At 39.4% G+C, this 25,450-nt stretch overlaps 1 protein-coding gene and 1 long non-coding RNA gene across 7 annotated transcripts in view; one reads left to right on the forward strand and one right to left on the reverse strand.

Annotated features, from left to right (window-relative positions):
- Positions 1-25,450, reverse strand: part of NRP1 (neuropilin 1) — a 138,629-nt gene that overhangs the window by 53,835 nt on the left and 59,344 nt on the right. For all 6 annotated transcript variants that reach the window (XM_043563164.1, XM_043563163.1, XM_043563162.1 and 3 more), the window contains 3 exons: positions 21,563-21,790; positions 15,218-15,373; positions 12,538-12,704 (listed from right to left, as the gene is read on the reverse strand). In XM_043563164.1, coding sequence (XP_043419099.1) covers positions 12,538-12,704; positions 15,218-15,373; positions 21,563-21,790 — 551 coding nt within the window. The remainder of the gene's footprint in view (positions 1-12,537; positions 12,705-15,217; positions 15,374-21,562; positions 21,791-25,450) is intronic.
- Positions 1,372-3,870, forward strand: LOC122473053. Its single transcript, XR_006294582.1, has 2 exons — positions 1,372-1,484; positions 1,700-3,870. It is a non-coding gene; the product is annotated as an uncharacterized LOC122473053 (long non-coding RNA).

The following is a 25,450-nucleotide window of genomic DNA, read 5'->3' on the forward strand; positions in this document are numbered from 1 at the left end:
TCCCTGTTGGAAGCTTATTGTTCATCCAGGAAGTGTATACTGATTCTTTTTGAAGATCACTGAGAAAGGGGGACAAGAAAAGCCTTGAAATAATGCATTTTCAAAAATTACTCTCTAAGAAAATCATTTGCATTTACAATTCACAAGGAACGTTCTGTAGTTTTGGACTGACTGATTCCGTATTGGAGCTGGGCAATGAAAACAAGGAGAGGAGAAATGTTATATAATGATTAGTGATTTCCAGGCTCCCCTTAGAAGAAAGGGAAAAAGCATGACATCATTCTGTGTTCTGAAGATATGCTGCTTTGCCATCCAAATGCAGGCTGAAAAAAAAATCTATATTAATTTCATGCATTTCAGCCTGGGTCACACAATGGGAAAAATGCATGTGCATGACTACTTTCAAACCACAGGAGAATGAGCACAGATGTTACACTAAGCATATCATGTTATTCGTCCCCTAGCACTGCCTAAAGTCCTTAACATAATGGAAGCTATGACTTGCATTTATCCACTGGAACCATTCTTAACACGTGGTTGGATACATGTATTTCAACCATACACTTGGAGGTGACAAGAGGTGAAATGCTTTCTTGGGGAACATGGCCACACTGCTGTGTGTGTGTGTGTGTGTGTGTGTGTGTGTGTGCGTGTGTGTGTGGAAGGGGCACTTCTTGACAGAAAAACATGGAGCTAAGGCGCATATTTGGAAATGCTAAAAAAAGCATCCCTTTCATATACCCTTGCAAGTTTTTGGAGCAGTAAGAATCCTATCCCATTGTTACTATACTTTTAGACACAAAGTTAAGGATAAGAACACATCACTTTGCACGGTTTTACTAAAACTGCCAGTATTTAAAAAGAAATCAAATGAACTGCTTCATAACATTTGAATTACTTTTGATAAAAAGATTTTAATTAAGATGAATTCTATATGAGACACATGAATATTCTAAGTCTAGACACTTCAAAGAAAGATAAGTAGATAAACAGATGTTAATGTAAATTCTTCTTGAAACCGCAAAGTTCTTAGGCTAAGGGGACTGGATTATTATATTACAGGAATTAATAATCACAGTTGAATTTCAGCATATACAAGATGAACCCCAAATTGCCTATTCCTGCCTCCTTTTCCTTTTTGTCCTACAGCCCAGAAAACACAGGAATGTGCAGATGGAGATCACGTAAGATGCCTTCCACGTTTGTCGCAATAAAGAAGATTCATTTATTTCCTAGTGGTTGATTGAGAGGAAATACCATATTGAATGTACAAATGTATTGACTGGTTTTTCTTTCCATGGAAATTGAATTGTTAAATAAATGAATTCTTGCTGTCTTGGCACTGGAGCTTTCTAAATAAATTAGAGCCTCCTTATTGCAATATTTGGAAACATAAGTTAAAGCTACAGAAATAGTATAATGTGTGTGTGATAGAATGTTGCTGATTGAGAGTAGCAATGACTAGCCTGGATTTTTAAAATAAGGTTTAGGGGCGCCTGGGTGGCGCAGTCGGTTAAGCGTCCGACTTCAGCCAGGTCACTATCTCGCGGTCCGTGAGTTCGAGCCCCGCGTTGGGCTCTGGGCTGATGGCTCAGAGCCTGGAGCCTGTTTCCGATTCTGTGTCTCCCTCTCTCTCTGCCCCTCGCCCGTTCATGCTCTGTCTCTCTCTGTCCCAAAAATAAATAAACGTTAAAATAAGGTTTAAATAATTAGCCCATGAAAATCCTACGTGCTATACCTTCATTTTTTAAGACTAGGAACATAAAAAAGAGCTATTATCTCTTCTTCCCGTGAGCGTGGTGTCCCTCCTAAAATACAAAAGAACATTTTCTTCAGTATTTCATATTTCATAATTTGCTAGTTTCTTTTTATTATCACAGGTACTCCCCACTGCAAATTTTAGATTTCATTTCCAGATTCTCAAACTGAAAGCTCTGTCAGATTTCTTGCACTTTCTGTAGCTATTAGCCTGCGTGTCTCCGGGATTTGGTCTTTCTCTCCTCTGAGATGGATCTATCTGCATCAGCTTTAGCCCGAAGTAAATACATCAAGTCTTGGAGGCATAAGACAACTGTAATGTCCTTCTTCATACAGCTTCATCCAGGTTCCCTGGGGCCGCTTTTTTTCCCTGTCACTTTTCTGGGCTAGTATTATGGCCTATAACATCCTCAGAATTGAATGTGGTATTTGTCTTCTTAAGGAAAGAAAAAAAGACTGAGTATTGGCAGGACTTTAAGGTGTGAACAGTCCGTAATGGTAGGTAAGCTTATGCCTTACAGATATTTTCTTCAAAGATTGGAGAGACACGAAAGATGAACTCTCTGGGCCTCATCTTATCTTCCCTGGTGGGCTGCACATCCCTGTGAGCTAGTACAAAAGAACCAAGGAAGACAGGCCTCACTAGTGAAGTTTCTATGTGAAATCCTCAAATAAACTTCATGGTGAAACCAACCTAAACAATTACTTGATCGAAGAAGAGAAAATGTTTTGAATTGAGAATACATTTTTGCTATGTACTGCCTCATACGGTAATCAGGAGTATTTAAAATGAATTCCACTTATGCTTCATATATTTATGTTTTCATTTAGGCAAAGCCCAGGGCACCAGCTGATAGAGTAAATTTATTTCTAATAGAATCACAGAATCTTAAATGCTTGAAAAGACTTCAGAAGCTGTCTGGTCCAATCATCCATCCCCTGAAGAATTCTATCAATAGATAGTCCTTCTCAGGCCTGCTCAAAGAATAAAGGAGCTGATTTATTTTTCTGCTAAATCCTGAAAATGTAGCCAGAAATTTAAAGCATTAGAATTGTGAGAAAACAAAACTTTGGTAAAAGACTTCACTATTCTGAAGAAAGGCAATTCTAAGAGTGTCATAAATGCAGTTTTAACCCCTTAAGGAAAAGAGAGCTTTAAAAAAAAACAAAACCCTGCATGTCACATGCATGAGTACATATGTGATTATCCTGAGTCATAATGTGTGCAATTAGTTTCACATGCTTACTCTGTTCAATAGCTGGAAATATGAAAGCATAATGCATTTTATTACTATTGGGATTTATAGAGCATTTTTGATTTAATCTGCTTTCCTCTCTTTATCTGAACACAGAATTAAATGAAATTCGAAAGCTGCGGGGAGGGCAGTGGAAGTGGAGAAAGGAAATAAATATCAGTATCTGTCTCTCTTGTAGGTCAGCATCCCAAATTGTTATTGTGATGCTGATCAAAATTGCCTTTTTGATGCAGAGCTTTCAAATGGTGCATTAAATGAGAAATATAAGAGGGTCTGGAATGTCCATCTGCATCCAGGCTTTGGAATTTGCAGGGTGTACCTTTTCCATCTTTGGAGGAGGTTGCTGTGAACGTGCTAGGTAAGTTTTAAACTGTGGGTTGTGCCAATTCTGAAGAACACACATTTTTTGCTCCAGGGCTTTCAAATTACGATATGAAAGTTATTTAAAGCTTAGGAGTTCGTGTGTTACATTACACGCTGCATAAACGTAGCCATTGCTCCTAAATGAGAACATTAATGCACTCTGTAAAAGGTACAATTATTACCGCCGGGACAGAAATCAACAAACCCCACCAAAGGAATTTCTTAAAACTGCTATCATAAAATCTGTGCATGTTATGGATTTCATTAACATTTTACTCCCTGAGGATTCCCAATTGTATAATAACAGAAGTTCTTTAAATTTTAAATACCACAGACAGGAACAGCCTTTCACCCAAAACAGATGTGAAACCATCAACCTTGCCTTCTTATTGGTCCACAGATATGAAACTGGTTGGAATTGATAGCTCTTAATGTGTTGTTGTTTAGGTTACAAAATTGGAAACTTAATAGTATTTTTCCCATGAAAAGATAAGTTAATAAGCAATAGACAAGTTTTTCAAACACAGCTCCTTACTCTTGATTACCATGGAAGTGAAAACACACACACACACACACACACACACACGCACACACGTTTGATTTACATACTGCAAAAAAATTAAAATACGTTGGCAAAGGTCAGAGACACATAATGTCCAGGTGTGGAGGGGCTCATTTCAGTCTTATTTTTCCTATATCTTGTCAACAATGACCTGTGATTTTATCCTTGTGTTTCCTTTTCATAATCCAATCCTTATCAGTGCATTTTGAGACCCAAGCTACAGTATTTTGAAATCACATCTGTATTTATTTAGCTAAAAACAGTTCACTTTTAAAAGCTAAAAATAGTGAAGCTTAAGATAAATAAACCAGGAGGTTTATGATGCTGTTTTCCTGCATAAGGTAAACAGATGCATCTGTATTTTTGGAAAACAAAAGAACTACGGTTCTATTCAAATGATTATCTATGATAAGCAATTGAAATGTGACAAAAAACAGCCAAGCAACCAGTTTACCTTTCCTTTGTGATCAACCTTATTAATGGTGATTAACCTTATTATTTAAAAAATGACTTGATTAGGACTTGGGACATCTTCTATACCAATGGTTTTCAATGGAGGGGGATTTTTGTCCCCAGTAGGACATTGTACAATACCTACAGACATTTTTGGCTGTCATAATTGAGGTGTGTGTGTGTGTTTGTGTGTGTGTGTGTGGTGTATGTGTGTGTGTGTCTGTGTGTGTGTTACTGACTTCTAGTGGGTGGAGGCCAGAGGTACTGCTAGATATCTTACAATGCACAGATAGCCTCCACAATAGTTATCTAATCTAGGGGAGCATGGGCGACTCAGTTGGGTAAGCATCCGACTTTGGCTCAGGTCATGATCTCACGGTTCATGAGTTCAAGCCCTGCATCGGGCTCTGTGCTCCAAGCCTGGAGCCTGCTTCGGATTCTGCCCCTCCCTGCTCGTGCTCTCTCTCTCTCTCTCTCTCTCTCTCTGTCTGTCTGTCAAAAATAAATAAACATTAAAAAAATTAAAGAATTATCTAATCTAAAACATCAGTATTGTTTAGACCAAGAAACTCTGGTTGGGACAGAGTCCAGTCATTGGCCAAAGGTAAAGCTTTGGCAATGACTGCTCAATTTGATAGACATCCTTTACCAATCAGTAACTAAGCAGGAATATGGTGGGACTTAAATGTGCTTACCTGGTCTTCACGATGTCACCTTCAAGAAGGATCCAAATTCATGTTTGCACAGTATTGCAACTGAGTAGCAACAAAGAAGGGGCAGCAAGGATGCTAAGATTCTAGTCCAGGGTCTGGGTCATTAACTTGCTATGTGGTCTTGGAAATCACTTAACCTCTGAACTCAAGCAAAATAAGGAATTTAGATAAAATGATGTTTGCATCTGCTTTTAGCCTTATACTTAAAGCTGAGCTATCCTAGAAAGAAAACAATTCTCCTCTAGAATATAACTATGAATATTGGTTCCAAACAGACATAAAACAATTAAGAAACCAAAACCATAAACAAATGAAATGTGTGTGGTATGCAAATTAATCTATGTGAAGTGTAGTTTTACCTGAATAGTTGTGGTTTTTTTCCATATTGTCTTTCCAGCGATTTCATCATAAAAATCTAAAAGGTTTCTTTAAATGTCACACATTCTCTTTGGGGTGTGTTGACATGAAATACTAATTAGTAAAATCATTTGACTGATTTTTAAAACTGAATTAAGTGGTTGATTTGATCAAAACAGTTAAAATGATCTTGGTATTTTGTAGATGACAAAACAGTCAGGTAAAAATATCTTAAATAATTATGCCACACCTTTATTCCATGTTCCCCAAATCATAACCTCCTTTAATGCAGCAACAAGTTCTGACTTTAACCCATCCCTGTACATGTTTTCTATAAGTATTTCCTTCAAATGACTTTCAACAACTTGAGAAAACAAGGTACAAGAGAAAGCAAAGGAAAAGTTCCTCCAGAGAGGAATTTTGGGAACAGAGACTTCCTGGGTGGAACCTAGTCAGAGAAAACAGCCCTGTGATAGGATGTAAAGCATTCATTTTATCAGGAAGTAGAGGTCCCTGCAGAAACAGGGTAAGATAATGAAAGACTTATCTTGGGGGAATTTTTTTTAAAGCAATTTTTCTCCCTTCCAGATCAATGTTTTAGCTAAAACAGCATACTAATATTAGTTGCACCACAGACACACAGACACAGACACAGACACAGACACACACACACACACACACACACACACAGGAAGCACACCTGGGGAATAAACATTCAGTCAAACAGCTATATTTTCCCTAAATTTGCCAACACTATATTTTACATGTCTCATTCCACATTTGGGTAACACAGTGAGCTATTTTTGTCAGTTCTCTAGTTACACATTTATAAAGGATCATTTTATTGCGATTTCAGCAATTTACTAATGATCTGAATGAGATAATGTACCCTCTAAAGTGTCTGGTTTATAAGCAGACCGTTTACAGTCAGGATAACGTGGCTCAATATATGTTCTGGACCAGTCAATTCAGCAAATGGAACCAATTATGAATACAGCATTACAGATTGTAAACCTGCTAAAAACTAGCAATTGTATGAAAATGTCAAAAACTATTTCATCCACGATACCTGTTCCATACTCAACACATTATTATGAGAACAAAAGATTTTTCCAGAAAGTTTAGAAGAAAATTATACATGAAGCCTGTTAAAATAAATGATATTCTAAGGCTTTACGATAAATGATTTCAGTTTCTATCCTAATTTTGGGAGACAAGTAACTTTAAAGATAAAAACAAGGATTCCAAATAAATTCTTTTAACTGAATGAGGAGCACTATCTTTTCCCACCTAAGATTTCCTAAAAATGTGTAATAATTCCATGTGTCAGAGGGAATATTTCCAAGAATTCATGAGTTACTTCATTCCATTTGTTACTATTCCAATACAGGGCATCCAGCTGGCCCCTTCTTAGCTCCTGAAATCAAGCCCATGCCTTTAAATTGCCTTTTGTCTCCATTATCAGCAAGTCATAACTGTTAATTCCATGTTTTAATGATGACAGAGCCACTCTGGAAGTTGCTGGTAGCTCCAACTCACAGCCCTGGAGGGATGTTGGGAAGCCTTTGGGCAATAAGCCAGGAAGGACCTCCTGGCCTAGAGGAAAGACCCTTGGGCTGGGGATTATAGGAACTTGGCTATTTGAATGACTGTCTCTCCTCCAGGACCTGTGGGGCCTTACGACCTCACCTCACCAGACTTTGTGGTTTTCCTCTGTAGAGTCGGTGTGAGAGAATTGCTCAGTTTACTGCATTTGAGAATTTGAGACTGTAAGGTGAAAAACTCACAGTTCGAATGGCCAAAGAGCTATGGAAAAGCCAGCTGCACGCTGGGCCTGGGTCAGGTCCAGCCACAAGTGGTGACTCACCAGCTGCTGTCTGCCTTCATGATCTCTCTGTGCCTACTGACTCCATTCTCACGTGTGAGAAAGGAAGTCCACTTCCATTGTGTAAGCCCAATTTTCCCCACAAGTTGCATCTTTTCTGCAAGTTGGGACTCATGAACCATTTAACTTCTTTGAGCCGCTGTTTTCTCACATGAAGTTGAGGATGTAAATCTTTGGCCTATTTAACTTACATTCTAAGACTAAACTGGGATGTGTACAAAAAGGTGCTTTAAAAAAAGGAAAAGTAGGGCGCCTGGGTGGCTTAGTCGGTCGAGCAACTGACTCTTGATTTTGGCTCACTTCAAGATCCCAGGGTCATGGGATCAAGCCCTGCATCAGGCTCCACACTGAACATGGAGCCTGCTTCAGATTCTCTTTCTCTTTCCCTCTGCCCCTCTCTGCCACTTGCATTTTCTCTTTCTCTCTCTCTAAAAATAAAATAAAATTAAAGATAAATAAAAGAAAAAAGAAAAAGTGCAATAGGAACATAAAGTTTTGTTGTTAGAACATGTCTTACAATTAATTTTATTATTTATTTATTTAAATTTTTGACAGAAAGAATGAGAGTGCAAGTGGGGGGAGGGGCAGAGGGACAGAGAGAATTCCTAGCACGTTCCATGCCTAGAGCATAGCCCAACACAGTGCTTGATCTCAAAACCATGAGATCATGACCTGAGCCAAAATGAAGAGTCGGGCGCTTTATCGACTGAGCCACCCAGCACCCCAATCATATAACTAATTTTAAAATCCACAAAACAACCCTAAGGCCTGGCCTGATCAGTTTCACATGTTGAACATTAACAAGGGCATTTACTTTCTTTGACACTATGATTGTAAGTGAGTGAACACGACTGAGGGTGTGTGGTGTGTGGTATTGTGGGTGTGTTATGACTCAGTTCAGATTACCTCCTTTCCACACTAAGGCCTTTTGTTGCTGATGTCTGCTTTCAAAGTTCCTTCAGTTAGAAAATGTGGAATATTATCCAACAGGAACATACATAAGGCAAAAGGAAAATATAGAATCAAGCCTCCTCATAAAGTTAGTGCTAGCTCCTCTCTTCTGGAACTTTCCTTCTCCTCATTCCTCAGAATGAACATCTGTACAAGTAAATAGAGAGAGGTAGTGGAGAGAGAAGACGATTTGCTCTGGGGGCTCGGTGAGGTATTCTCAGAGCTACAGAGTATCTTTGCAGAGGCTTCTTTCTTCTGTGTGATTAATCCATAAAAGGGCTGATTTACCAAACCAAACAGGATGGGGTTTAGGAGCCAGTGCTTTCGCTTTCTGCTTCTCTGGGATAAATGACAGCATAAATAATCTAGTACCCCAAAATTTTCCCACAAAAGACAATGCCCCCAAATTTGGAGAAGAGTGGAGTTTCAGCCTGAGTCGGTTTATCAAGCAATTCTATTTCTAAACTCACTGGAGGGTGTGGTAATCGATTAGTCCCTGGTGCCATTTTATTTCTTTGGATCAACAAAGGTCATATCCCATCTAGGCATTATATCTCTTGCCTTTTTTCCCCCTCGTCTCCTGGCATTTTAATCAGGGAAAAGTCACAGTTGTTTTGAGGAGAGCGCTCCCAAGAGCTTTAATTAAAGCGAGAAGGATAAATCTGTTTACAGTGTGGTGAACACTATCATTAATAAAACATTGAAATAATTAACGAATTAAATTCTGCTTTGTGTGTGAATGACTACACTTAGGATCCATGAGAACACGTTTCCGGAGCAGACAGTATGCTACGCACTTAGTATGCACAGAGGAGAAGAAAGCCCAAGACTGCATTTCTCTGAGATTCACAGTATCATGAACTGCGACAGCTTGAATGGAGAAGGCTACCATACCTTCATTTTACAGGGAAAGAAATTCAGCTTCAATGAGGTTAATGGCTTGGGCTCTGATGATATGCTTGAAAATTAAGAATTTTTATAACACCACTGATATACGGAGTCTTTATTTTGAATCCTTTATTGTTTAGCCAGAAACAAAAGGAAGAAAAAGACTAAATGAATAATAAGATAAGCAGCTCCAAGCAACAGGACAGAGTGGAATACTCTGAAAAACATGGGCAAATTTTGAAGTGTGATTAAACTCTGCTGTTGACCATTAGGAGGTTTTAGCTGCTCAGGATATGAAGTGGCCTTTTGAGCAGGATATGACCATGTGCAAAGCTCCGAGTGGGGACTTCCCTTATGCCTCTTCCCACTAAATTGCCTCTTGACTTGTTTTTAAGCTTTCTGGCAGACAACAGATCTCACAGGAAGCACCGATGTAGACGTTCATACCCACGGTTAACGACGCATTGTTTTTTTTATGTCACTCAGTAATTTCCTAGAGAAAACAATGGCAACCAAAGACTGTTCCTGTCTTGAAGGAAAGTCAGCTTCCAACACTGCCTTATTAATTTAACACATGCAAGTGTTTGTTCTTGTTGCTACAGCAACATGTTTTGTGGGGTATATCTCATGCAAAATGTGAAAAAGCAGAAAAAGAAAACAAATACCAACCGCATACTGATGTGCATGTAAATAGAAATGTCTGTGCGCTAATGCTCCTGTGATTGGAGGTACGCGCCTCTTGCCCTCAGCTTCAATTATGCTTTACTTGGTGGTTAATGTAAAACATCTACCCAATGAAAACAACAAGCCAACCACTTCCAAGGAGTTTCAGAAAAGCTGGAAACATACAAAATTATTCATAATTAAGTGATGGGTGAATGATAAGAGCTCCCATCATGAGGGAAAAGATACAACAAACATGTAAATGAGTCCAGTGAGCTCCAGAAGGAGCAAAAGATAATCTTACCTCAAGGTGAACTGATGCTGAGTCTCTCTGACATTCATCGTCCATAGGGATGGAGGCATAAGGGCATTGAATGCTAGATTTAGAAAGAGTAAGCACCCAACTCATCTCCGTGTGTCCTCTCACAAGGAAAGGCATGAAGGGAATTATGTCCCAAGATATACCTGAATTCATATGAAAGGTAACAAATGATAAGAGGAGACTGAAGTGTAAAGAAGCAGGTGTTGGGAGTTTGGCAGACCCTGATTCCAAGCCCGGTCATTCACTGTGATCTTGGGCATTTACTAATCTCTCCGAACCTCAGGGTCCTCCTTTGTAAAATGAGGATAATAGCACCTCCTTCACAGGATTACTGTGAGGATGAAATACAAATATGTCAAGTACTCAGCAGAAGTGGGGCCCCATAGTAAACCCTCAATAAATGGTAACTATTCTACGAATGGCACAATTGTCATTCATGCTGTTCACCAAATTTCTAGCTCTCCTCCATCCAGCATGAAGTGAATTGCTACCCCTCAGAAGATAAGTGTGACCATGGGATGTGCTTTGGCAATGAAAATGGGTGAAAGCGCTCTTTGAGGGGACCATAAGAGCTAGCACAATGGCTGTGCTCTCTTTTTCCTTTTGCTTGGTGACCAGCAATATTTGAGATGACAGGTGTCCCCTCTGTCCGGGTCCTGGTGTTAGAAGATGTGGAACAGACCCCCAGCTGGCCGATGGAGAGTAGCTTGAGTAAGAAGTAAACCTTGTTTGAGAGATTTTGGTTACGTAGCTTCTCCTAACCATTGCTTTCTATGCTTTGATAGAAAGAGTCGGACCATTTCAGATTTTTTTTCCTTTTGCCTAGCTCCTGAGAAGGATGTAAATCCTGTCTTGTTGACAAATGCTTTGTGAGAGCCCATCTTGTCTCAATGTTTCTACTGACACAGAATTGCCTTGCACAGAAGAATTGCTACAGTTGCAATTTCAGAAGTCTTGCAAGCCCAACACTGTCCCTAAATTATTGAGCACTATCCACATTACCAAGAATAGGACCACGTTACCATGCAAACATGCTTAGCACTGCAAAATGCAAGCTTTCCTCTGGAGACACGTCTGTCAATCATACTGAACTGCCTGTTGGTTTGGGGATGTGAAAAAACAAGTTACCAAGAGCTATTTTGACATAGGCAAATTCATTTAACTTCTGACTTAATCTAGAGCTGGATTCAGCAATCCTTAGGTAAAAATCTCATCTTTTCTCACCGTCTACACATTTCTCAGTGTTATCATTCAGAGGTTAGCAGGAGTTCAGTCTCCTGTAATAGGCCATTTCACTTTAAGTGTATGTTAAACTAATATTGACCTTTACAAAGTAAAACAAAATCTGGGATTTGTGCTCAAAAGACTGAAACAACAATGGATATAGAAAGTAGGGGATTAATCATCTTGCTTTTTTTCTTGCTTAGAAACTCTCTCTGGGAATTAGTCATTTTTATATATCTTGCAATGTATGTAAGACAAGCTTTGCCTACTCTATGAAAATGAAGCCTGTATCCTTCAGCAAATAACTTTGTATAATTTGCCCACAGTTTAACCCACACAGCCAGATACCCAATGTTTCATTTGACAGTGGGTGAAAAAGTCAAGAACATGAGCATCAGGTCTTGAGTGGGCGTATCCAGACATCAAGGTTGGCCAGGCTGAGGTATTAGGATTGGTGCCAGGGATGAGTTGGGGCAAGGGAGTCATGGTGCAGAAGAGGAGAGTCTGTCGGGGATGTAAGGGTAATGGTAAGGAAGGGGGTATCAGGGCAAAGGGAGGGAAGCAGAAGCAAGGTCATAATAAGGATACAAATGTGTCCATTTCAGACATACATGTGTACATACACAGCCCCAAAGACCAGTTCCCTTGATCTGCTCCCACTGCTTTCTTGGGCATGTGCTATGTACACTTGTATGGAAAAGCAAACCTCAGCTCCTTTCTTTCCTTCTTCTACTCTGAACAAACAAATAAGAAGCCTTATACTTTGATATAACTATTTCATGCAAGTCTACTGGTTGAGCCAAAATATTTCATCAAGGAAATAAAAATTTGTTGAAGGAGGAAGTATATGAATAGAAAATGTGTAGTTGTTGGGAAAAATCAGATCTTTTAGTTGTTACCAAAGTGAGACAACTGGGCATTCTCTGAAGAGTTAAAAAAAAAAAGAATTTTCAAGGACATCAACCAGGCCTGCTTTTCTTAGACTGCAGTGACATGATGGTTCTGCAGGGTGATGACACTTGGTGCCCATTCCTTTTGTCTTCTCACCTGCAGGAATCAGGCATTGCACTGCTTTTTTTCAACACCCTTTCTAGATGACCAAAATCTTCCACCCTAAAGATGCCACGTCTCCTGCTACATACCTGTATCCACTCTCTGTAGGAATCTTCTCCGGGAGTCCACCCATTCTCAGGGTAGTTGAGGCGAGAGCGTTCTGCAGACCAGTTAGTGCTATACTGGGAAGAAGCTGTGATTTGGTCAGAATGAATCTCCCCTGATTCCATGCCCAGAGCTTCCATACATTTGAAATCTAGAGGGGGAAAAAATGGCCCAAAGTCATGAAAACATAGGGGACCTGAAATGCAGATTTCTTTTTATAATCTGGCCAACTAAAACATTCATGTTGACAGTCACACAAAATCTTACAGAAGATGACAGTGGGGGACTTATTGAGATGTGGTGCTGATACGTGGGAATAAATTCATGGCAGTAATTTTTAAAAACAGGGTTCTGAAGATCTTGCAGTGGATTAATTATTTTCCTAACTGGACCTAGGTTGACAGAAATACTATTAGAAATCTATTAGGGGGTGCTTGGGTGGCTCAGTCAGGTGAGGGTCCCGACTCTTGGTTTCGGCTCAGCTCATGATCTCATGGTTCATGAGTTTAAGCCCCACATCAGACCGTGCTGGCAGCACAGACCTTGCTTGCAGTTCTGTCTCTGCCCCCTCTCCCCACTTGCTCTGACTCTGTTGTTCTCAAAATAAATAAATATACTTTTAAAAAATTACTAGGAAATGATGGCGCTTTTGATTTATTTTCAAAGTTCATACGAGTACACACCGAAAGTTTTAGTATTTTCTCTAAGATCCAGTAAAAGTGAAAAAGATTCTGTGTCTGTTTACAATCCATATTTGGTGAACAGTAGACCTTAATTCTCTGTCTTTCAGATTTCCTTGTAGTTGGCACCTGGGCCACTTCTCCCTGATTCCCTTTGTTCTCATGCCTCCTGCCCTGGCCTTGTCATGATTATTAACATCATTAGTTTATATTATTAAAACACGAGAGTATCCATCAGAAGTAAACCACAGTATCATATGGTCCCAAGGAGGTCCACAGTTTTACAACATAAAATAATAATGCTCACAATGATGACTATGAATCATGAAAGCATGTATTCCATTAGGCCTCATATACTCAGTGAAACAATGAAATATGACATTGATATGAAATATGACATAGGGAAATAAATAATCAGCTTTAAGAAATGTGAATCTAAAAGTACTAACATGGGGAAAAAAAAGCTTTAGAGATTAAGGATTCTCAATCATCAAGAAAAATGCCAACTAACCAAACTTGCACATTTTCTGAATTTTTTATCATAATAGATAAAGTTTTATGGCATAGAAGGTTTTCTTTCACTGGTTTCATACTTTTAAGCTTAGATTTGTTATTTGTAATATAGAAATATTTATAGGGGTGCCTGGGTGGCTCAGCTGGTTGAACATCCACCTCTAGATTTCAGCTCAGGTCATGATCTCATGGTTCATGGGATCCAGCCCTGTGTCGCGCTCTGTGCTGACAGCGTGGAATCTGCTTGGGCTTCTCTCTCTCTCTACTTCTGTCTGCCTCTCCCGCATGTTCTCTCTCTCTCAATAAACATTTAAAAATATTTATAGACACAAACATATAAATTAATTAATCAAATTAAGCACAAATAAGATCTTGAAATTTAATTGGCCTTTTCATTTTCCAGTAAGATCTGGTAGAAAAGATATTAGCATATCTATGGGGCACCTGGGTGGCTCAGTTGGTTAAGTGTCTGACTTTGGCTTAGGCCATGATCTCACTGTTCATGAGTTTGAGCCCCGCATCAGGCTCTGTGCTGACAGCTCAGAGCCTCGAGCCTGCTTCAGATTCTGTCTCCCTCTCTCTGCCTTTCTCCTGCTCACGCTCTGTTGGTCTGTCTCTCTTAAAGATAAATAAAGCTTAAAAAAAAAAAGAGTGGGATGCCCAACCAGCTGAGCCACCCAGGGCACCCATCTGACAAATATTAAAAAAAAAAAAAAAGATACTAGTATATCTGAAGGAAAGGTCTCCAAACAGCCCCTGTCCTCTTCCCTATGTTACTTTACAACCTGGCAGCTAGACCTGATGAAATACACAATTTATTCATTGTTCTCTCTGGTGTTTTCCTTGGGCCCTTAAAAGAGCTGGACACCACATAAACTTTGAAGAAGTGTTGAGTTAGTTGATTATTTTAATAAGATGTGAAACATAGTACTTCCTCTTTCTTTTGTGGAAAGCTATAACCAAAATTAAAACATGCTTCTTTTACACGAATATCCACTTTTATTCACCTAAAAACAAAAAACAAATGGCTTCCATTGGTGTCTTCACAAACCAATCCACCAGGTGTCATCTATTCCGTAAGACTGCCTTGTGAATAAACTATGGCAGATTTCTTCCTATCCCTTGTGATCAATGCCTGTCCTTTTATGATTCTCAGCCCAGTACACATTCAAGGGTGCCAGATAGGGTCTGGCTATAGTTCGTTGTTTCAGGACACTGTTTTGCCATTTCCCACTTTCTCCCATCATTTCAGAGGCTCACAAGCAGTCTTCTCATCCACAATTTCCTTAAGAAAGCACACCAAACAGTTCTTCCTATTGATATCCATAAAAACCATTTAAAAGAGAAAAATAAATATTTGACATTCCAATTCACAAACCATTTCTTTAGTGTTTCATGTGGCCACAGATGTGTGAGGAGGAATAACATGGAGTGTTTACCACAGGGCTTTGCAGGGTGAATAAATACTGACCTTCTGAGACACTACTCTGCAAAACACTGTAGTTTGCTGAGAAGCCTTCTTTTGCGATTGCACTGTCAGTATAAAAAACCATGGAGAGAATGCCCGAGGAGGAACGGATCCGACCTGGTGTCTTCTGTCCACAGTAACGCCCGATGTGAGGACCAACTAGAAAGGGAGAAATGCAGAGAACATTAAAGTATCTTTTGTTCCACCGCAGATGCAAGAATAACCGTTTGCAAACATGGGTCCCGGCAGAACCCAGAAGTGTTTTCTTACCCAAAGCAAGTCTTCCCTGGTTAATTGGTTCACTGTGAACATACTGGATCAGGTTTGTGGAGAGGGATTTAAAGTGTGCTTAGAAGGGCAATAACAGGCATATAACCTCATTCCCCACTGAGCAGGATTGTTTTCAGGAACAGAATCAAAATGCTTGCTTCATCTGCAGTGAATGAGATTTGGGCTGTCAAGTGTCACCTTGACATTCATCTCCAGGACCAAACTGCACACACTGCCCAGTGCTGAAAGATTCCAGCTAGGCTGTGATCACCAAGGGTTCTGGAAGCTGCCTTACTCACTTTCCCCCCCTATGAGGAGATCCAGGGAACTGGTCCCGGATGCAAGCAGACCAGTGCCAGGAATCTGATCCAACATTGAGTAACCCCAATTTCCTTCTTCATTCCATCTTTTAGTTCTGGAGCCTTATTATGATGAACATCACAGACAGGGCTCTATCTAACGGATAATTTATAATTGTAACAATTAAAAAAAAATTAGAAGCTACAGACACCAATAATTTATACGTAATAATAAGTTGTAAACAAAATGAAAAGAAAATGTATCTGACTTTTCTCTGTTTTTTTTTCTCTCCCAAACTTAAGAGACGTGACCACATTGCACTTAGGTCCTGTGGCTAAAAGATGGCCCAAAGGAGCCATTTGACTGTGCATATCAGGAAAAAAAGTAGTACCTGGGCAGTGAAAAATTGGGAACACTGATTAATTTGTGATATGTCAAACTGCAACTGGGCTTAAACTGGCCACCCCTTTGTTGAAGTGCTTTTAGATAAACCTTGGCAGTTAGTAATTGCAACTTGCCACATAGACAGTGCACAAGCCCTCTGGGCTTGGAGAATCTCTCCAATTCCCTGTCCAGATCATCAGCAAGGAAAAAAAAATCCCCTTTTCTCTAGTTTTTTTTTTTTTTTTTCCATTGCACATATGGTAAAAACATAGCAGATGGTTTGGGCTTAGAAGGACAATCTGGTGTGGACCATTTTCCCCTCCAAGAAATCCATGGTTCTCTGCATTTCAACTAAGAGTTATTGCTTTGTTCAAGGAAGCACAGTGGGTGGACCCCTCTCTGGAAGGATGGGCCTACAGAAGGGACTTGCTGCGCCAAGGCCCGTGTGTGGAGCTTGGATGCAGAAAGCAGCTGATGAAGACTAGAAGCAGCTTCCAATGTGATTGGAAAAGTGAGTCTCATAAGAACTGATCTCCCTGGAGCCTCACCTACCCACTGATTTCCTAGTAGGCAGCTGGCTAGTCCAAGCACCCTGCTTTTCGGAGTGCTCAGATCCTTGGCTGACAGGTTTTCAGCTCTTGGCTGGCCCTCTTAAAACAAAGCAAACCTAAAACTACAACTAAACCAAAGTGTTTCCACATTCGAGTTAGTGAAAAATGGTTACTTCGAATATCTGAAAACTTCTCCATGCATTCATAGTAATTGATGTGATTGAATTTAAGAGTTTTCTCTACTGTAACTCCTCATTCTCCAGCAACCAAACATTGTGTGTGTGTGTGTGTGTGTGTGTGTGTGTGTAGCCTGCTTTATTATGAAGAAAACAAGGACCCTGGCCCATTAGGGGAATTGATACAGATTATCTACAGGGCATGACATGGTCATGAACAGGGACTCTGTTATGGGAAGAAAATGTTGTTCTATCAGGTTTCCCAGTTGGCAGAAGAGAGCATCTCAGGAGATGAAACTTGCAGTTTTGTTTCTCTTGAGCTTTAATCTGAGCCTCAGCTTCTTCTACAAGTGCTAGTCCTTTGGCAGATTTTCATCATTCTGAATGAATTCAACACTTTTTTCTTCCCTATGGAGCACAAAGTTGCCCATGACATATGCATGAAAACACCGAGCTAGAGCCATAAACTCCGGTCTTTCCTTTCCTTGAAAAGAATCCCATTTCTGATTTATAATCTTAATGAGAGGCCTAGAGTCCATTCGTAGGTTCTCACTTTTTCCCCTCATTTAAATTCCATTATTGTGGTTTCATAACTTTCTTTTTCTTTAGCTTGTGGGCAAACATTTACAGCCTTAGTCCTTGGAGCCAGTCTCTGATCACCACAGCCATTGACCCGCCAAGAATACAAGTGCACAAGGGAAGCCACACTCAACCCCTTAAGCTCTGGCTGCAGATTCTCCACCCTCCCCCCACCACCCCATTCCTCTGGGGAGCGGGGAGGGGGAGTCTCTTTGAAAGAGCAAACAGAAGAGAACTTGTCTAATGCAGACTCATAATTTAGAGAGTCTCCATGACTCACTGGTTTATAATGTTTAAGACATGCCGGGTAAATCTGCCTTCTGTCCTTTAGAACCTTGCCCCCGGATAGCAGTGTGCAACTCTCTTTAGGAGCCCTCAAGATATGAGAGTGAAAAGGCTTTTTCGACTATAAGACAAAGAAGTATTGAATTTTCCTGAACAACAGCGAGACCTTAGCCTAGCAAGCTAATGCAATATTGATCTGAGCAAGAGTGGGCACAGTACTTATCTATCTCATGCATGTGCTCATTTGTGTATTTACATGAACACAGCTATTGGATTTCCTCTTTCCGTTAGGCCAAGGAGATGAATGCAAACTCACAAAAACAGAAGTGGAACTCAGCAATTGCATTACTGAAGAATTTAAGTAAGCAATATGTGCTTAACAATCTCTTGGGGGGACAGTAGGTGCATAGTGACCATATCTTTCCAGGTGTGAAGGCAATAAAGTATTTATGCTATTTAAAAGATATACCTGCAACTGGGAATGGCATTACCCTGTTATTTGTATTTTTCCATTAATTTCTCCAATAATTAATCTCTCCAATCTCTCACCTCAGAATGAGACAGTTTGGTCTCCTGTTCCCTTTCTATGGTGGGGGGCAAAAAAAAAAGGCAGCAATCTGCTATAAAGACAGACTTTCAAAAGGAGGCATTCTGAATAACTAAACAAAAAAGGTAATCACTTCGAAAAAGTACAAAATAGACCAAGTATTGTTTTCCTACAATAATAAACTTTTTGTTGGAGAATATCTGGACTTGGCAACTTTTCCCCAGAAAAAAAAAATTGCACATTTATGTCATTTACATTTTGGAATGTTTATAATTTTATGTTTATATAATTTCTATTTTAGAAGTTTAATTTAATTTTATTTTTTATTTTTAAATGTTTTTATTTATTTTTAAGAGAGACAGACAGCATATGAGTGGGGGAGGGGCAGAGAGAGAGAGGGAAACACAGACTCCAAAGTGGGCTCCAGGCTCTGAGCTGTCAGCACAGAGCCCAGTGCAGGGATTGAACCCATGGACTGTGAGACCATGAGCTGAGCTGAAGTTGGATGTTTAACCCACTGAGCCACCCAGGCGCCCCAGAAGTTAATTTTAATATAAACATTAAGTCAATAAAATCCAAACAGAGCTCAATCTAGCGTTCATGAAACTTACTCCTCAAATAGTTGATAGTTTTTGGAATGTAGGTAACGACAGCAGCTAAAGCCTGGGGGGAGAGCTGACTTCATGTGTGCCCATGTGGTGTGAGCTAAGCATTCGTGTTTGGCTCCAGAATTCAGCACAAACATTTGCAATATCCACCAGGGCCGGGCAGTGTGCTCAGCTCATGGCTCACAAACCATATGTAAACTTCCACCAATTACTACAGAGTCGCTACTTGTGAATCCATGGAGCTTAAGGAGTGATAGACAAAGATGTGTGATTCACAACAATGCATACCTCGACTTGAGTTTGGGAGTAAACTGCTTTTCTTCAAAGTCAATCCTATTCAATGGGTAGCTTTCAATTACTTAGTCACCTAATTCAATGTGTATGATAAAAGGCAACATAAAATCACTTGATGGTTAAAAGCCTTCAGCACCTTCTGGTTGTTGTTTTTGGAAGGGATATCAAAGAGTAAAAGCAATTTTGCTGGCAAGGGACTGTATGTGTTGAACTACTATAACAAAAATGTTTCTAGTGCCACTGACAAACCCAGGAGGGGAAGTCTGTCATTTTTGCCTAAAAAGGAGAGAGCTGTTATGCTGGTGTAGGCTGGACAAGGCTAGGTAAATTTTAACAAATATACAAACACAGTTTCCATATTCCAAGGCCAGTTTTCTCTGGGAATAAGTCAAGTGCACCGTAGTTTAAAACATGAGTGAATTGCAAGGCTGATAACTCTTATTGTTAATTGTTCCTCGCTTCAACTCAGTGATTTTCTAGAGCCAGAAAATTACTACTTTGAAAAACCCTTGACACTAATAACAATGTGCTTCTTTCTGAAAGTATTCTAAATAAGTTGGTTGATTGGACCTCCTTTTCAAATGTCAATTTAAATGTAAGTTCTAGAAAGGAAGGCTGCAAATTTGGGTTGTGAACAAATAAACCCATTATTAAATGTTCCAACTATTATTACAATACTGTTATAATATTGTTTTCCTAATTATCAGATTGAATACTTAGAAATCAATCAGCACTCTGTTTGGGCAAATCTCATTACTTAATGAAGGAGTTTCGATAAGATCATCATAACCCTATTTATATAGTAAAAGAGCAAAGACGAAACTACACCAATGATAACTCACCCACTTACTGCAATGACAATATAAGCTTTCTCTAAACCCAGTTTATCTCCATTGCTGTTTACTGTTGAGGAGCATAGCTAAATTGAATTACGCTGAGAATTTTAATGTCATTTCAAAGGCAAAGGCAATCTCTTTCACATGATACTTGCCCTTCATTTACAATTTAATATTTATTTAAATATTCTTTCCTCCAGCCTGATCATAATATCTGACTCTATTTTATTGGTGGTTACATATTTCTAACTGCATGATTCGTAAGAACTTCCAAGCTGCCCTTTCTGATCTGTGTAGAGTGTGTTCTCTAGAGAAATCTTAATATTAAACCAGACTAAACACAAGACAAGCAATGCAGCTGCAACAAATTATTTGATATTATCTCCCTCTTTTCAGGATTTGGGTGTGTATTTTTGCCATTCACCTTCTAATTCACAAGGATAGAAATAGAAAACTTTCATCTAGCTGTCCACATGGCCACCCCCCTGCCCCCTTCCTCCTTCAAATCTTTGCTAAAATGACATTCTTGTAATAAGGCCGAAACTGACCACCTTATTTAAAATTTCAACCTAAATATCCCCGTCTCTTAACCCTAGTACTTTTCATGCCTTTGCTCTACTCTACTTTCCTTTCTTTCATTTTTGTTGTTGTTGTTGTTGTTTACAGTTGTTGTTGTTGTTGTTGTTGTTCTCTCTTTTTGCATTCCAAGGACAGAGTTCTTTCATCTGTAAGTGTATTGTTTATTGTCCAATGGCCCCTGGCAGAATCAAAACTCCGGTGGGGGGGGGGGGAGGGGAAGGGCAGCCATCTTTGATTGTTCTGTTACTAAGTAGCTAGACCAATGCCTGGTACATGGCAGGTATTCAGTAAATATATTTTAAAATGTAGGATAAATTTAGATGATAAAAACAATGTATACAGATGATGTGTTGAGATGATTCAAATTGCCAAAGATAAAAATTCCCTAGGGAGCAGATAAGGAATCTGTCTAAATTAGGAATGTCCAAACATCCTCTTTCTTTTTCTAAATTTCTAAATTTTTGGTAACCGCATAATGGATGCCATTTCACCCTTAAAATTGTATCAAGTACTTAACCTCTCTGGTCTTTAGTCTCTGCATTTGTCAAGTGAATTGTCTGACTTAACTGATCTCTTCAGGTCTGTGAATTAATGACAAGTAGGCAGGTCAATGAAATGAGGCAAATACTTTAGTCAGGAAAACCATGTGTTGGTCCTAATTCTATCACAAAAATAGCTATGAGACCATGTGTAATCGTTCATGGCCCCAGTTTCCTTACTTATAAATTGAAGAAATTAGACTAGATAATTACTGTCTTTTGAGCTCAAATATTTCATCGCTACTCTTCATAAAGAGAGTTACCATTTTGCTTTGTTTTATCTCCTCCTTCTGAACTATTTTTTTAAAAAAATGATGCATGTATCGTGACACTTGTAAAAGGATCTCAGCGCCCTTCCCCCAGATTCTCCCCTTTTGGGGATGCTTCCTGCCCTTCTTACCATCAGGGAATCCATCCCAGATTTCTAGCCGGTCATAGCGACAGAACATCCCCCCTGGAGGGTTTGAGTCAAGCTCCAGGTCAAAGCTTTCAAATTCCAGGATAATCTCTGACATCTTTGGTGCAAAGATAATATAAGTGCATTCAAGGCTGTTGGGATATTTTTCAGGGAATCCTGGGGACTTTATCACTCCACTAGGTGCTGTGTAATTCTGAGAACATTCAGGACCTAGAAGCAAAAGAAAAGAAAGAGCAAAGTGAAAATCCCACTCACACAACTTCACCAACAAATAACCTGGGTAAAGGCAGCATATCTTTCTAATAAAAGCTCACGATTATAGTCACTTTCCAAATCACTCATTACTCAGCCTTACTATAGGAGTGATAGGTATGGAAAGTCAAGTTCAGATTTATTGTGTTCACCTTAGTTTTCCATTTGTGTGAAGCAATTTAAAAACTTCTGCTGTTGCAGAGAAAAAAAATGACAAATATCAAATCATGTGGGAACAATGAATGAGTAAGCTACAGAAATCTCGACAGAGCCCTAGAGAAATAATTATAGCCCCTTCAAGCTTAAATCTTTAAATCTTGAGGCTGACAGCCCTTTATTGGTGAAATAGAACATTTACAAAGGCGAGGGAGAGAATTCAGTGGAGGGAGTTTGGGTTTCAGATTCCTACACCAGTGACTCAGTAACTCTGCCAGATGTGACCTATGCCTCTTTGACAAACTAAATGTGAAAGGTAATTCGTACATGTATCCAGGGTGAGTGACTCATTTTGAGTGGTGTTGACACAGGTGTGCCGGTAAAGTGTGGCTGTTAGTGAGGGCACGATAAACTGTGATTACAGGCCGTGTTGCTAGAAGTCACTTGATATCAATGTTGACATTGTTGCCTTCCCCAATGTATCAGATACAGTGCCATTCTAAAATTATTTTTAACATACATGTGTGGGTGTGTAATGTGTCTATTTATAGTATATAATTTTAGTGACTATTCAGGGTTTTCAACACTTTACAAATTATGGTAATTTGTAATTTAAATTGGTCAAGCTCATACACATCTATAGTGCAAGTTGACCTTATGACCGTATGAATGACCACAATTTTGATTCATGGCGTCCAGTGGCAAATGGGGTGGTATTCACCACACCATTGAAAATGGCCCATCTACAAGAATATGAGCACATCAACTTGACCCCTTATCACCACCACCATTGCTATGATTTTCAAAGGTATCCTAAGGATCTCTGGGAATCAGCAACGACTTGATCCTCTTGAAACTCAAGATCCAACCTGGGAATATTCAATTCAACAATTCTTTCCCTGGGCCATTGTCTCACTGATGGGCACCCTGTGATGGCATGCATGGATTCAGCTCTAATAAGGAGGTTGGTTGAGAGTGTTCTTAACTAAATATTCTCCCACAGAGCCAAGTACTAGAGGCAACACTGTAGGCATCAATACAGATTAAATTAAACCAACAGATCTCTATTTTTAGTGTTTAGAATTGCTACGCTGAATCTCCACCTCAGTGCGTCTGGCAGGCTTTTGAGAAAACAAATCAATTGTTTGCTCTCCATGTACATACTAGATGTTCATGGCACTGGAGACACAGAAGAATAAAAATTACTAGATGTACACAATAAACCTGGCCTTTTGAGGTCTGACTTGTTTAAAATGCCTTCCAAAGCCTTCACAGATGTGGCTCATCCTTCACCATGGTGGCTTCAGATACTTACTTATTTGATTCTGGTTAAAGTTACTAACATGTGACATTTACCATGTCAATTACAGGTAAGAAGATTACAGAATGTGCCGTATCATTTATATTCAAAGTTCATGGGTGGCTTCTAAGATGACAGGGACTTTGCCAATTTAAGACATTAATTTACAAAGACATTATAGTTTACAATTTTATATATATATATATATATATACACACATATATATATAAATATATACATATATATATACACACACACACACATATATATATATATATATATATATATATATATATAAAAATATTGGAATCCCTTTCATTTTATTTTTAAGATGTAGGAACAGTGACCCTGGAGACCTCCAGCTTCCTCCCTGGGGCAGTGCGGGGTGGGGGGGGGGTGCTTTTTTTAAGATCCTTATAAGGAAAAGCTGACAGTGGGGTTCAATTCAGGTACTAACATTTTCTCCTTCTTAAAAAGGTAAAATTATCCAGGTGAGATCAAGATTTAATAAGAGGAAAAAATGACAGGGATTAAAGGCATACTTTCAAAATCAAATAATTTCAATGCTTTCACTAAGGCTGGCCCAGGTTTGCTAAGGAGTGTGACAAAAACTGGAGAAATTCCATGGAGTAGTAGAAAAGAAATGGATTGAGCACCAGATCTGTGATCCAGTCCTACTTCTACTGCTAACCTGCTGTGTAAACTTGAGTGGCCTCCTAACCTTCCCAGTCTTCAGATTCTGTATATAACAAATGGGAGGTGGGCTTTAGGATTTGGGAAAAAAATCCCTTTAAACTTCAAGATTCTGTATTTTCCTACTTCCTCCAGTAAACATCAACATTTGTTTTAATATTTTTCCTGTTCACTGTTGCATAGGTTTGCCACAGATGAGCAAGCACTTCCCCAAAACAAGCAAGGCAGGAGTGGGTGAAGGAACTCTGTAGAGAGTACAGAAGCACTAAACAGGAGAGAGGGAGAGCAGCCCTGTGTGTCTAGGCATGAGTGAGCTGCTGCTGTGAGAGGTGACACATGGCATTGGCCGCCAGTGAACACTGTGCTTTTGATTTATTTTTAAGACTTGGAGGACCTTGTGTGGCTGTAAGAATGCCACGCTTCATTGTTAATGACAATAAGGGTACACAATAATAACAGCTAAGATAGTCTCCTTGGAATTATTATTAAAATCCAGACTCATAACCAAATAACATGTGAAGGGATCAGTCTTGCTCTCAATAAATGCCATGTCTTCCCCACATGGACACGCAAAGAAAATGTCTACATTTTCTTCCCTTGGATAACCCAGACCAAGGGAAGGACAGGGGAGGAGTGATAGGTAGTGATGCTTGGGTTTCCTGGAGAAATTGTTTTAGGTGAGTGGGAATAATTTTCAGGTTTATGGCCCAATCTTTCACCATCTAGGAAAAGGCACATAGAAGGGGAAAGTGAGGGACCTGGGTAGAAAGTTAGGGTGTCCAGGGTGGCTCCAGGAAGCATGGGAAGAGGTGGGGACTGGCTTTGCTGACTGACCTTTGCAAAGGTGGCCTTCGAGAAATACAGGCTTAGGGATGCAGAAATGGCCTAAAATTTCCTTAGAACTGTAATCTAGTGCCAGAAAACCTCAAGGCCAACAGGTGAAAGACTCATTTATTGGGCCAACTATAATTAGTATAATTTATGTGTTTTGAGGAAACTTGAAATTGCTGCACTCTGGAAGAAGTGGTATGTTTTCAAAAATAAAAAAAGGAGATTCATGGATTCTATAATATCATTAAATGGCTTTTGAGGAAAAAAATATCCATGAACCTGTATATGTATGCATAAATGTATTCGTTAATGACTTTCTATGAAACACCTGTAAGGACTATAGTATATGCAGTGAGGGGGGGGGGGGAGATGTTTTCTTTGCATTTTTCAGGTGGTACCAATCTGGTTGGGAAATAAAATATGCATATATGAACAAATTTGAAAATATTAAGAAGCATAATGGTTAGTGAAACATACTTGGATATATGTGTGTATACATAATATGCATTATGTGTATATTGTGTGTATGTGTGTGTGCACTTGCATGTGTAGAGGACAAGTTGGGTATATGCATAGGAAAAAAAAGTAGAAGAATTAAAAAGAGCTTCTTGAGAAGAAGAAAGAAAAGAGCCAGGTTT

Source organism: Prionailurus bengalensis, chromosome B4 (assembly GCF_016509475.1).
Source record: "Prionailurus bengalensis isolate Pbe53 chromosome B4, Fcat_Pben_1.1_paternal_pri, whole genome shotgun sequence".
NCBI classification, from domain to species: domain Eukaryota; kingdom Metazoa; phylum Chordata; class Mammalia; order Carnivora; family Felidae; genus Prionailurus; species Prionailurus bengalensis.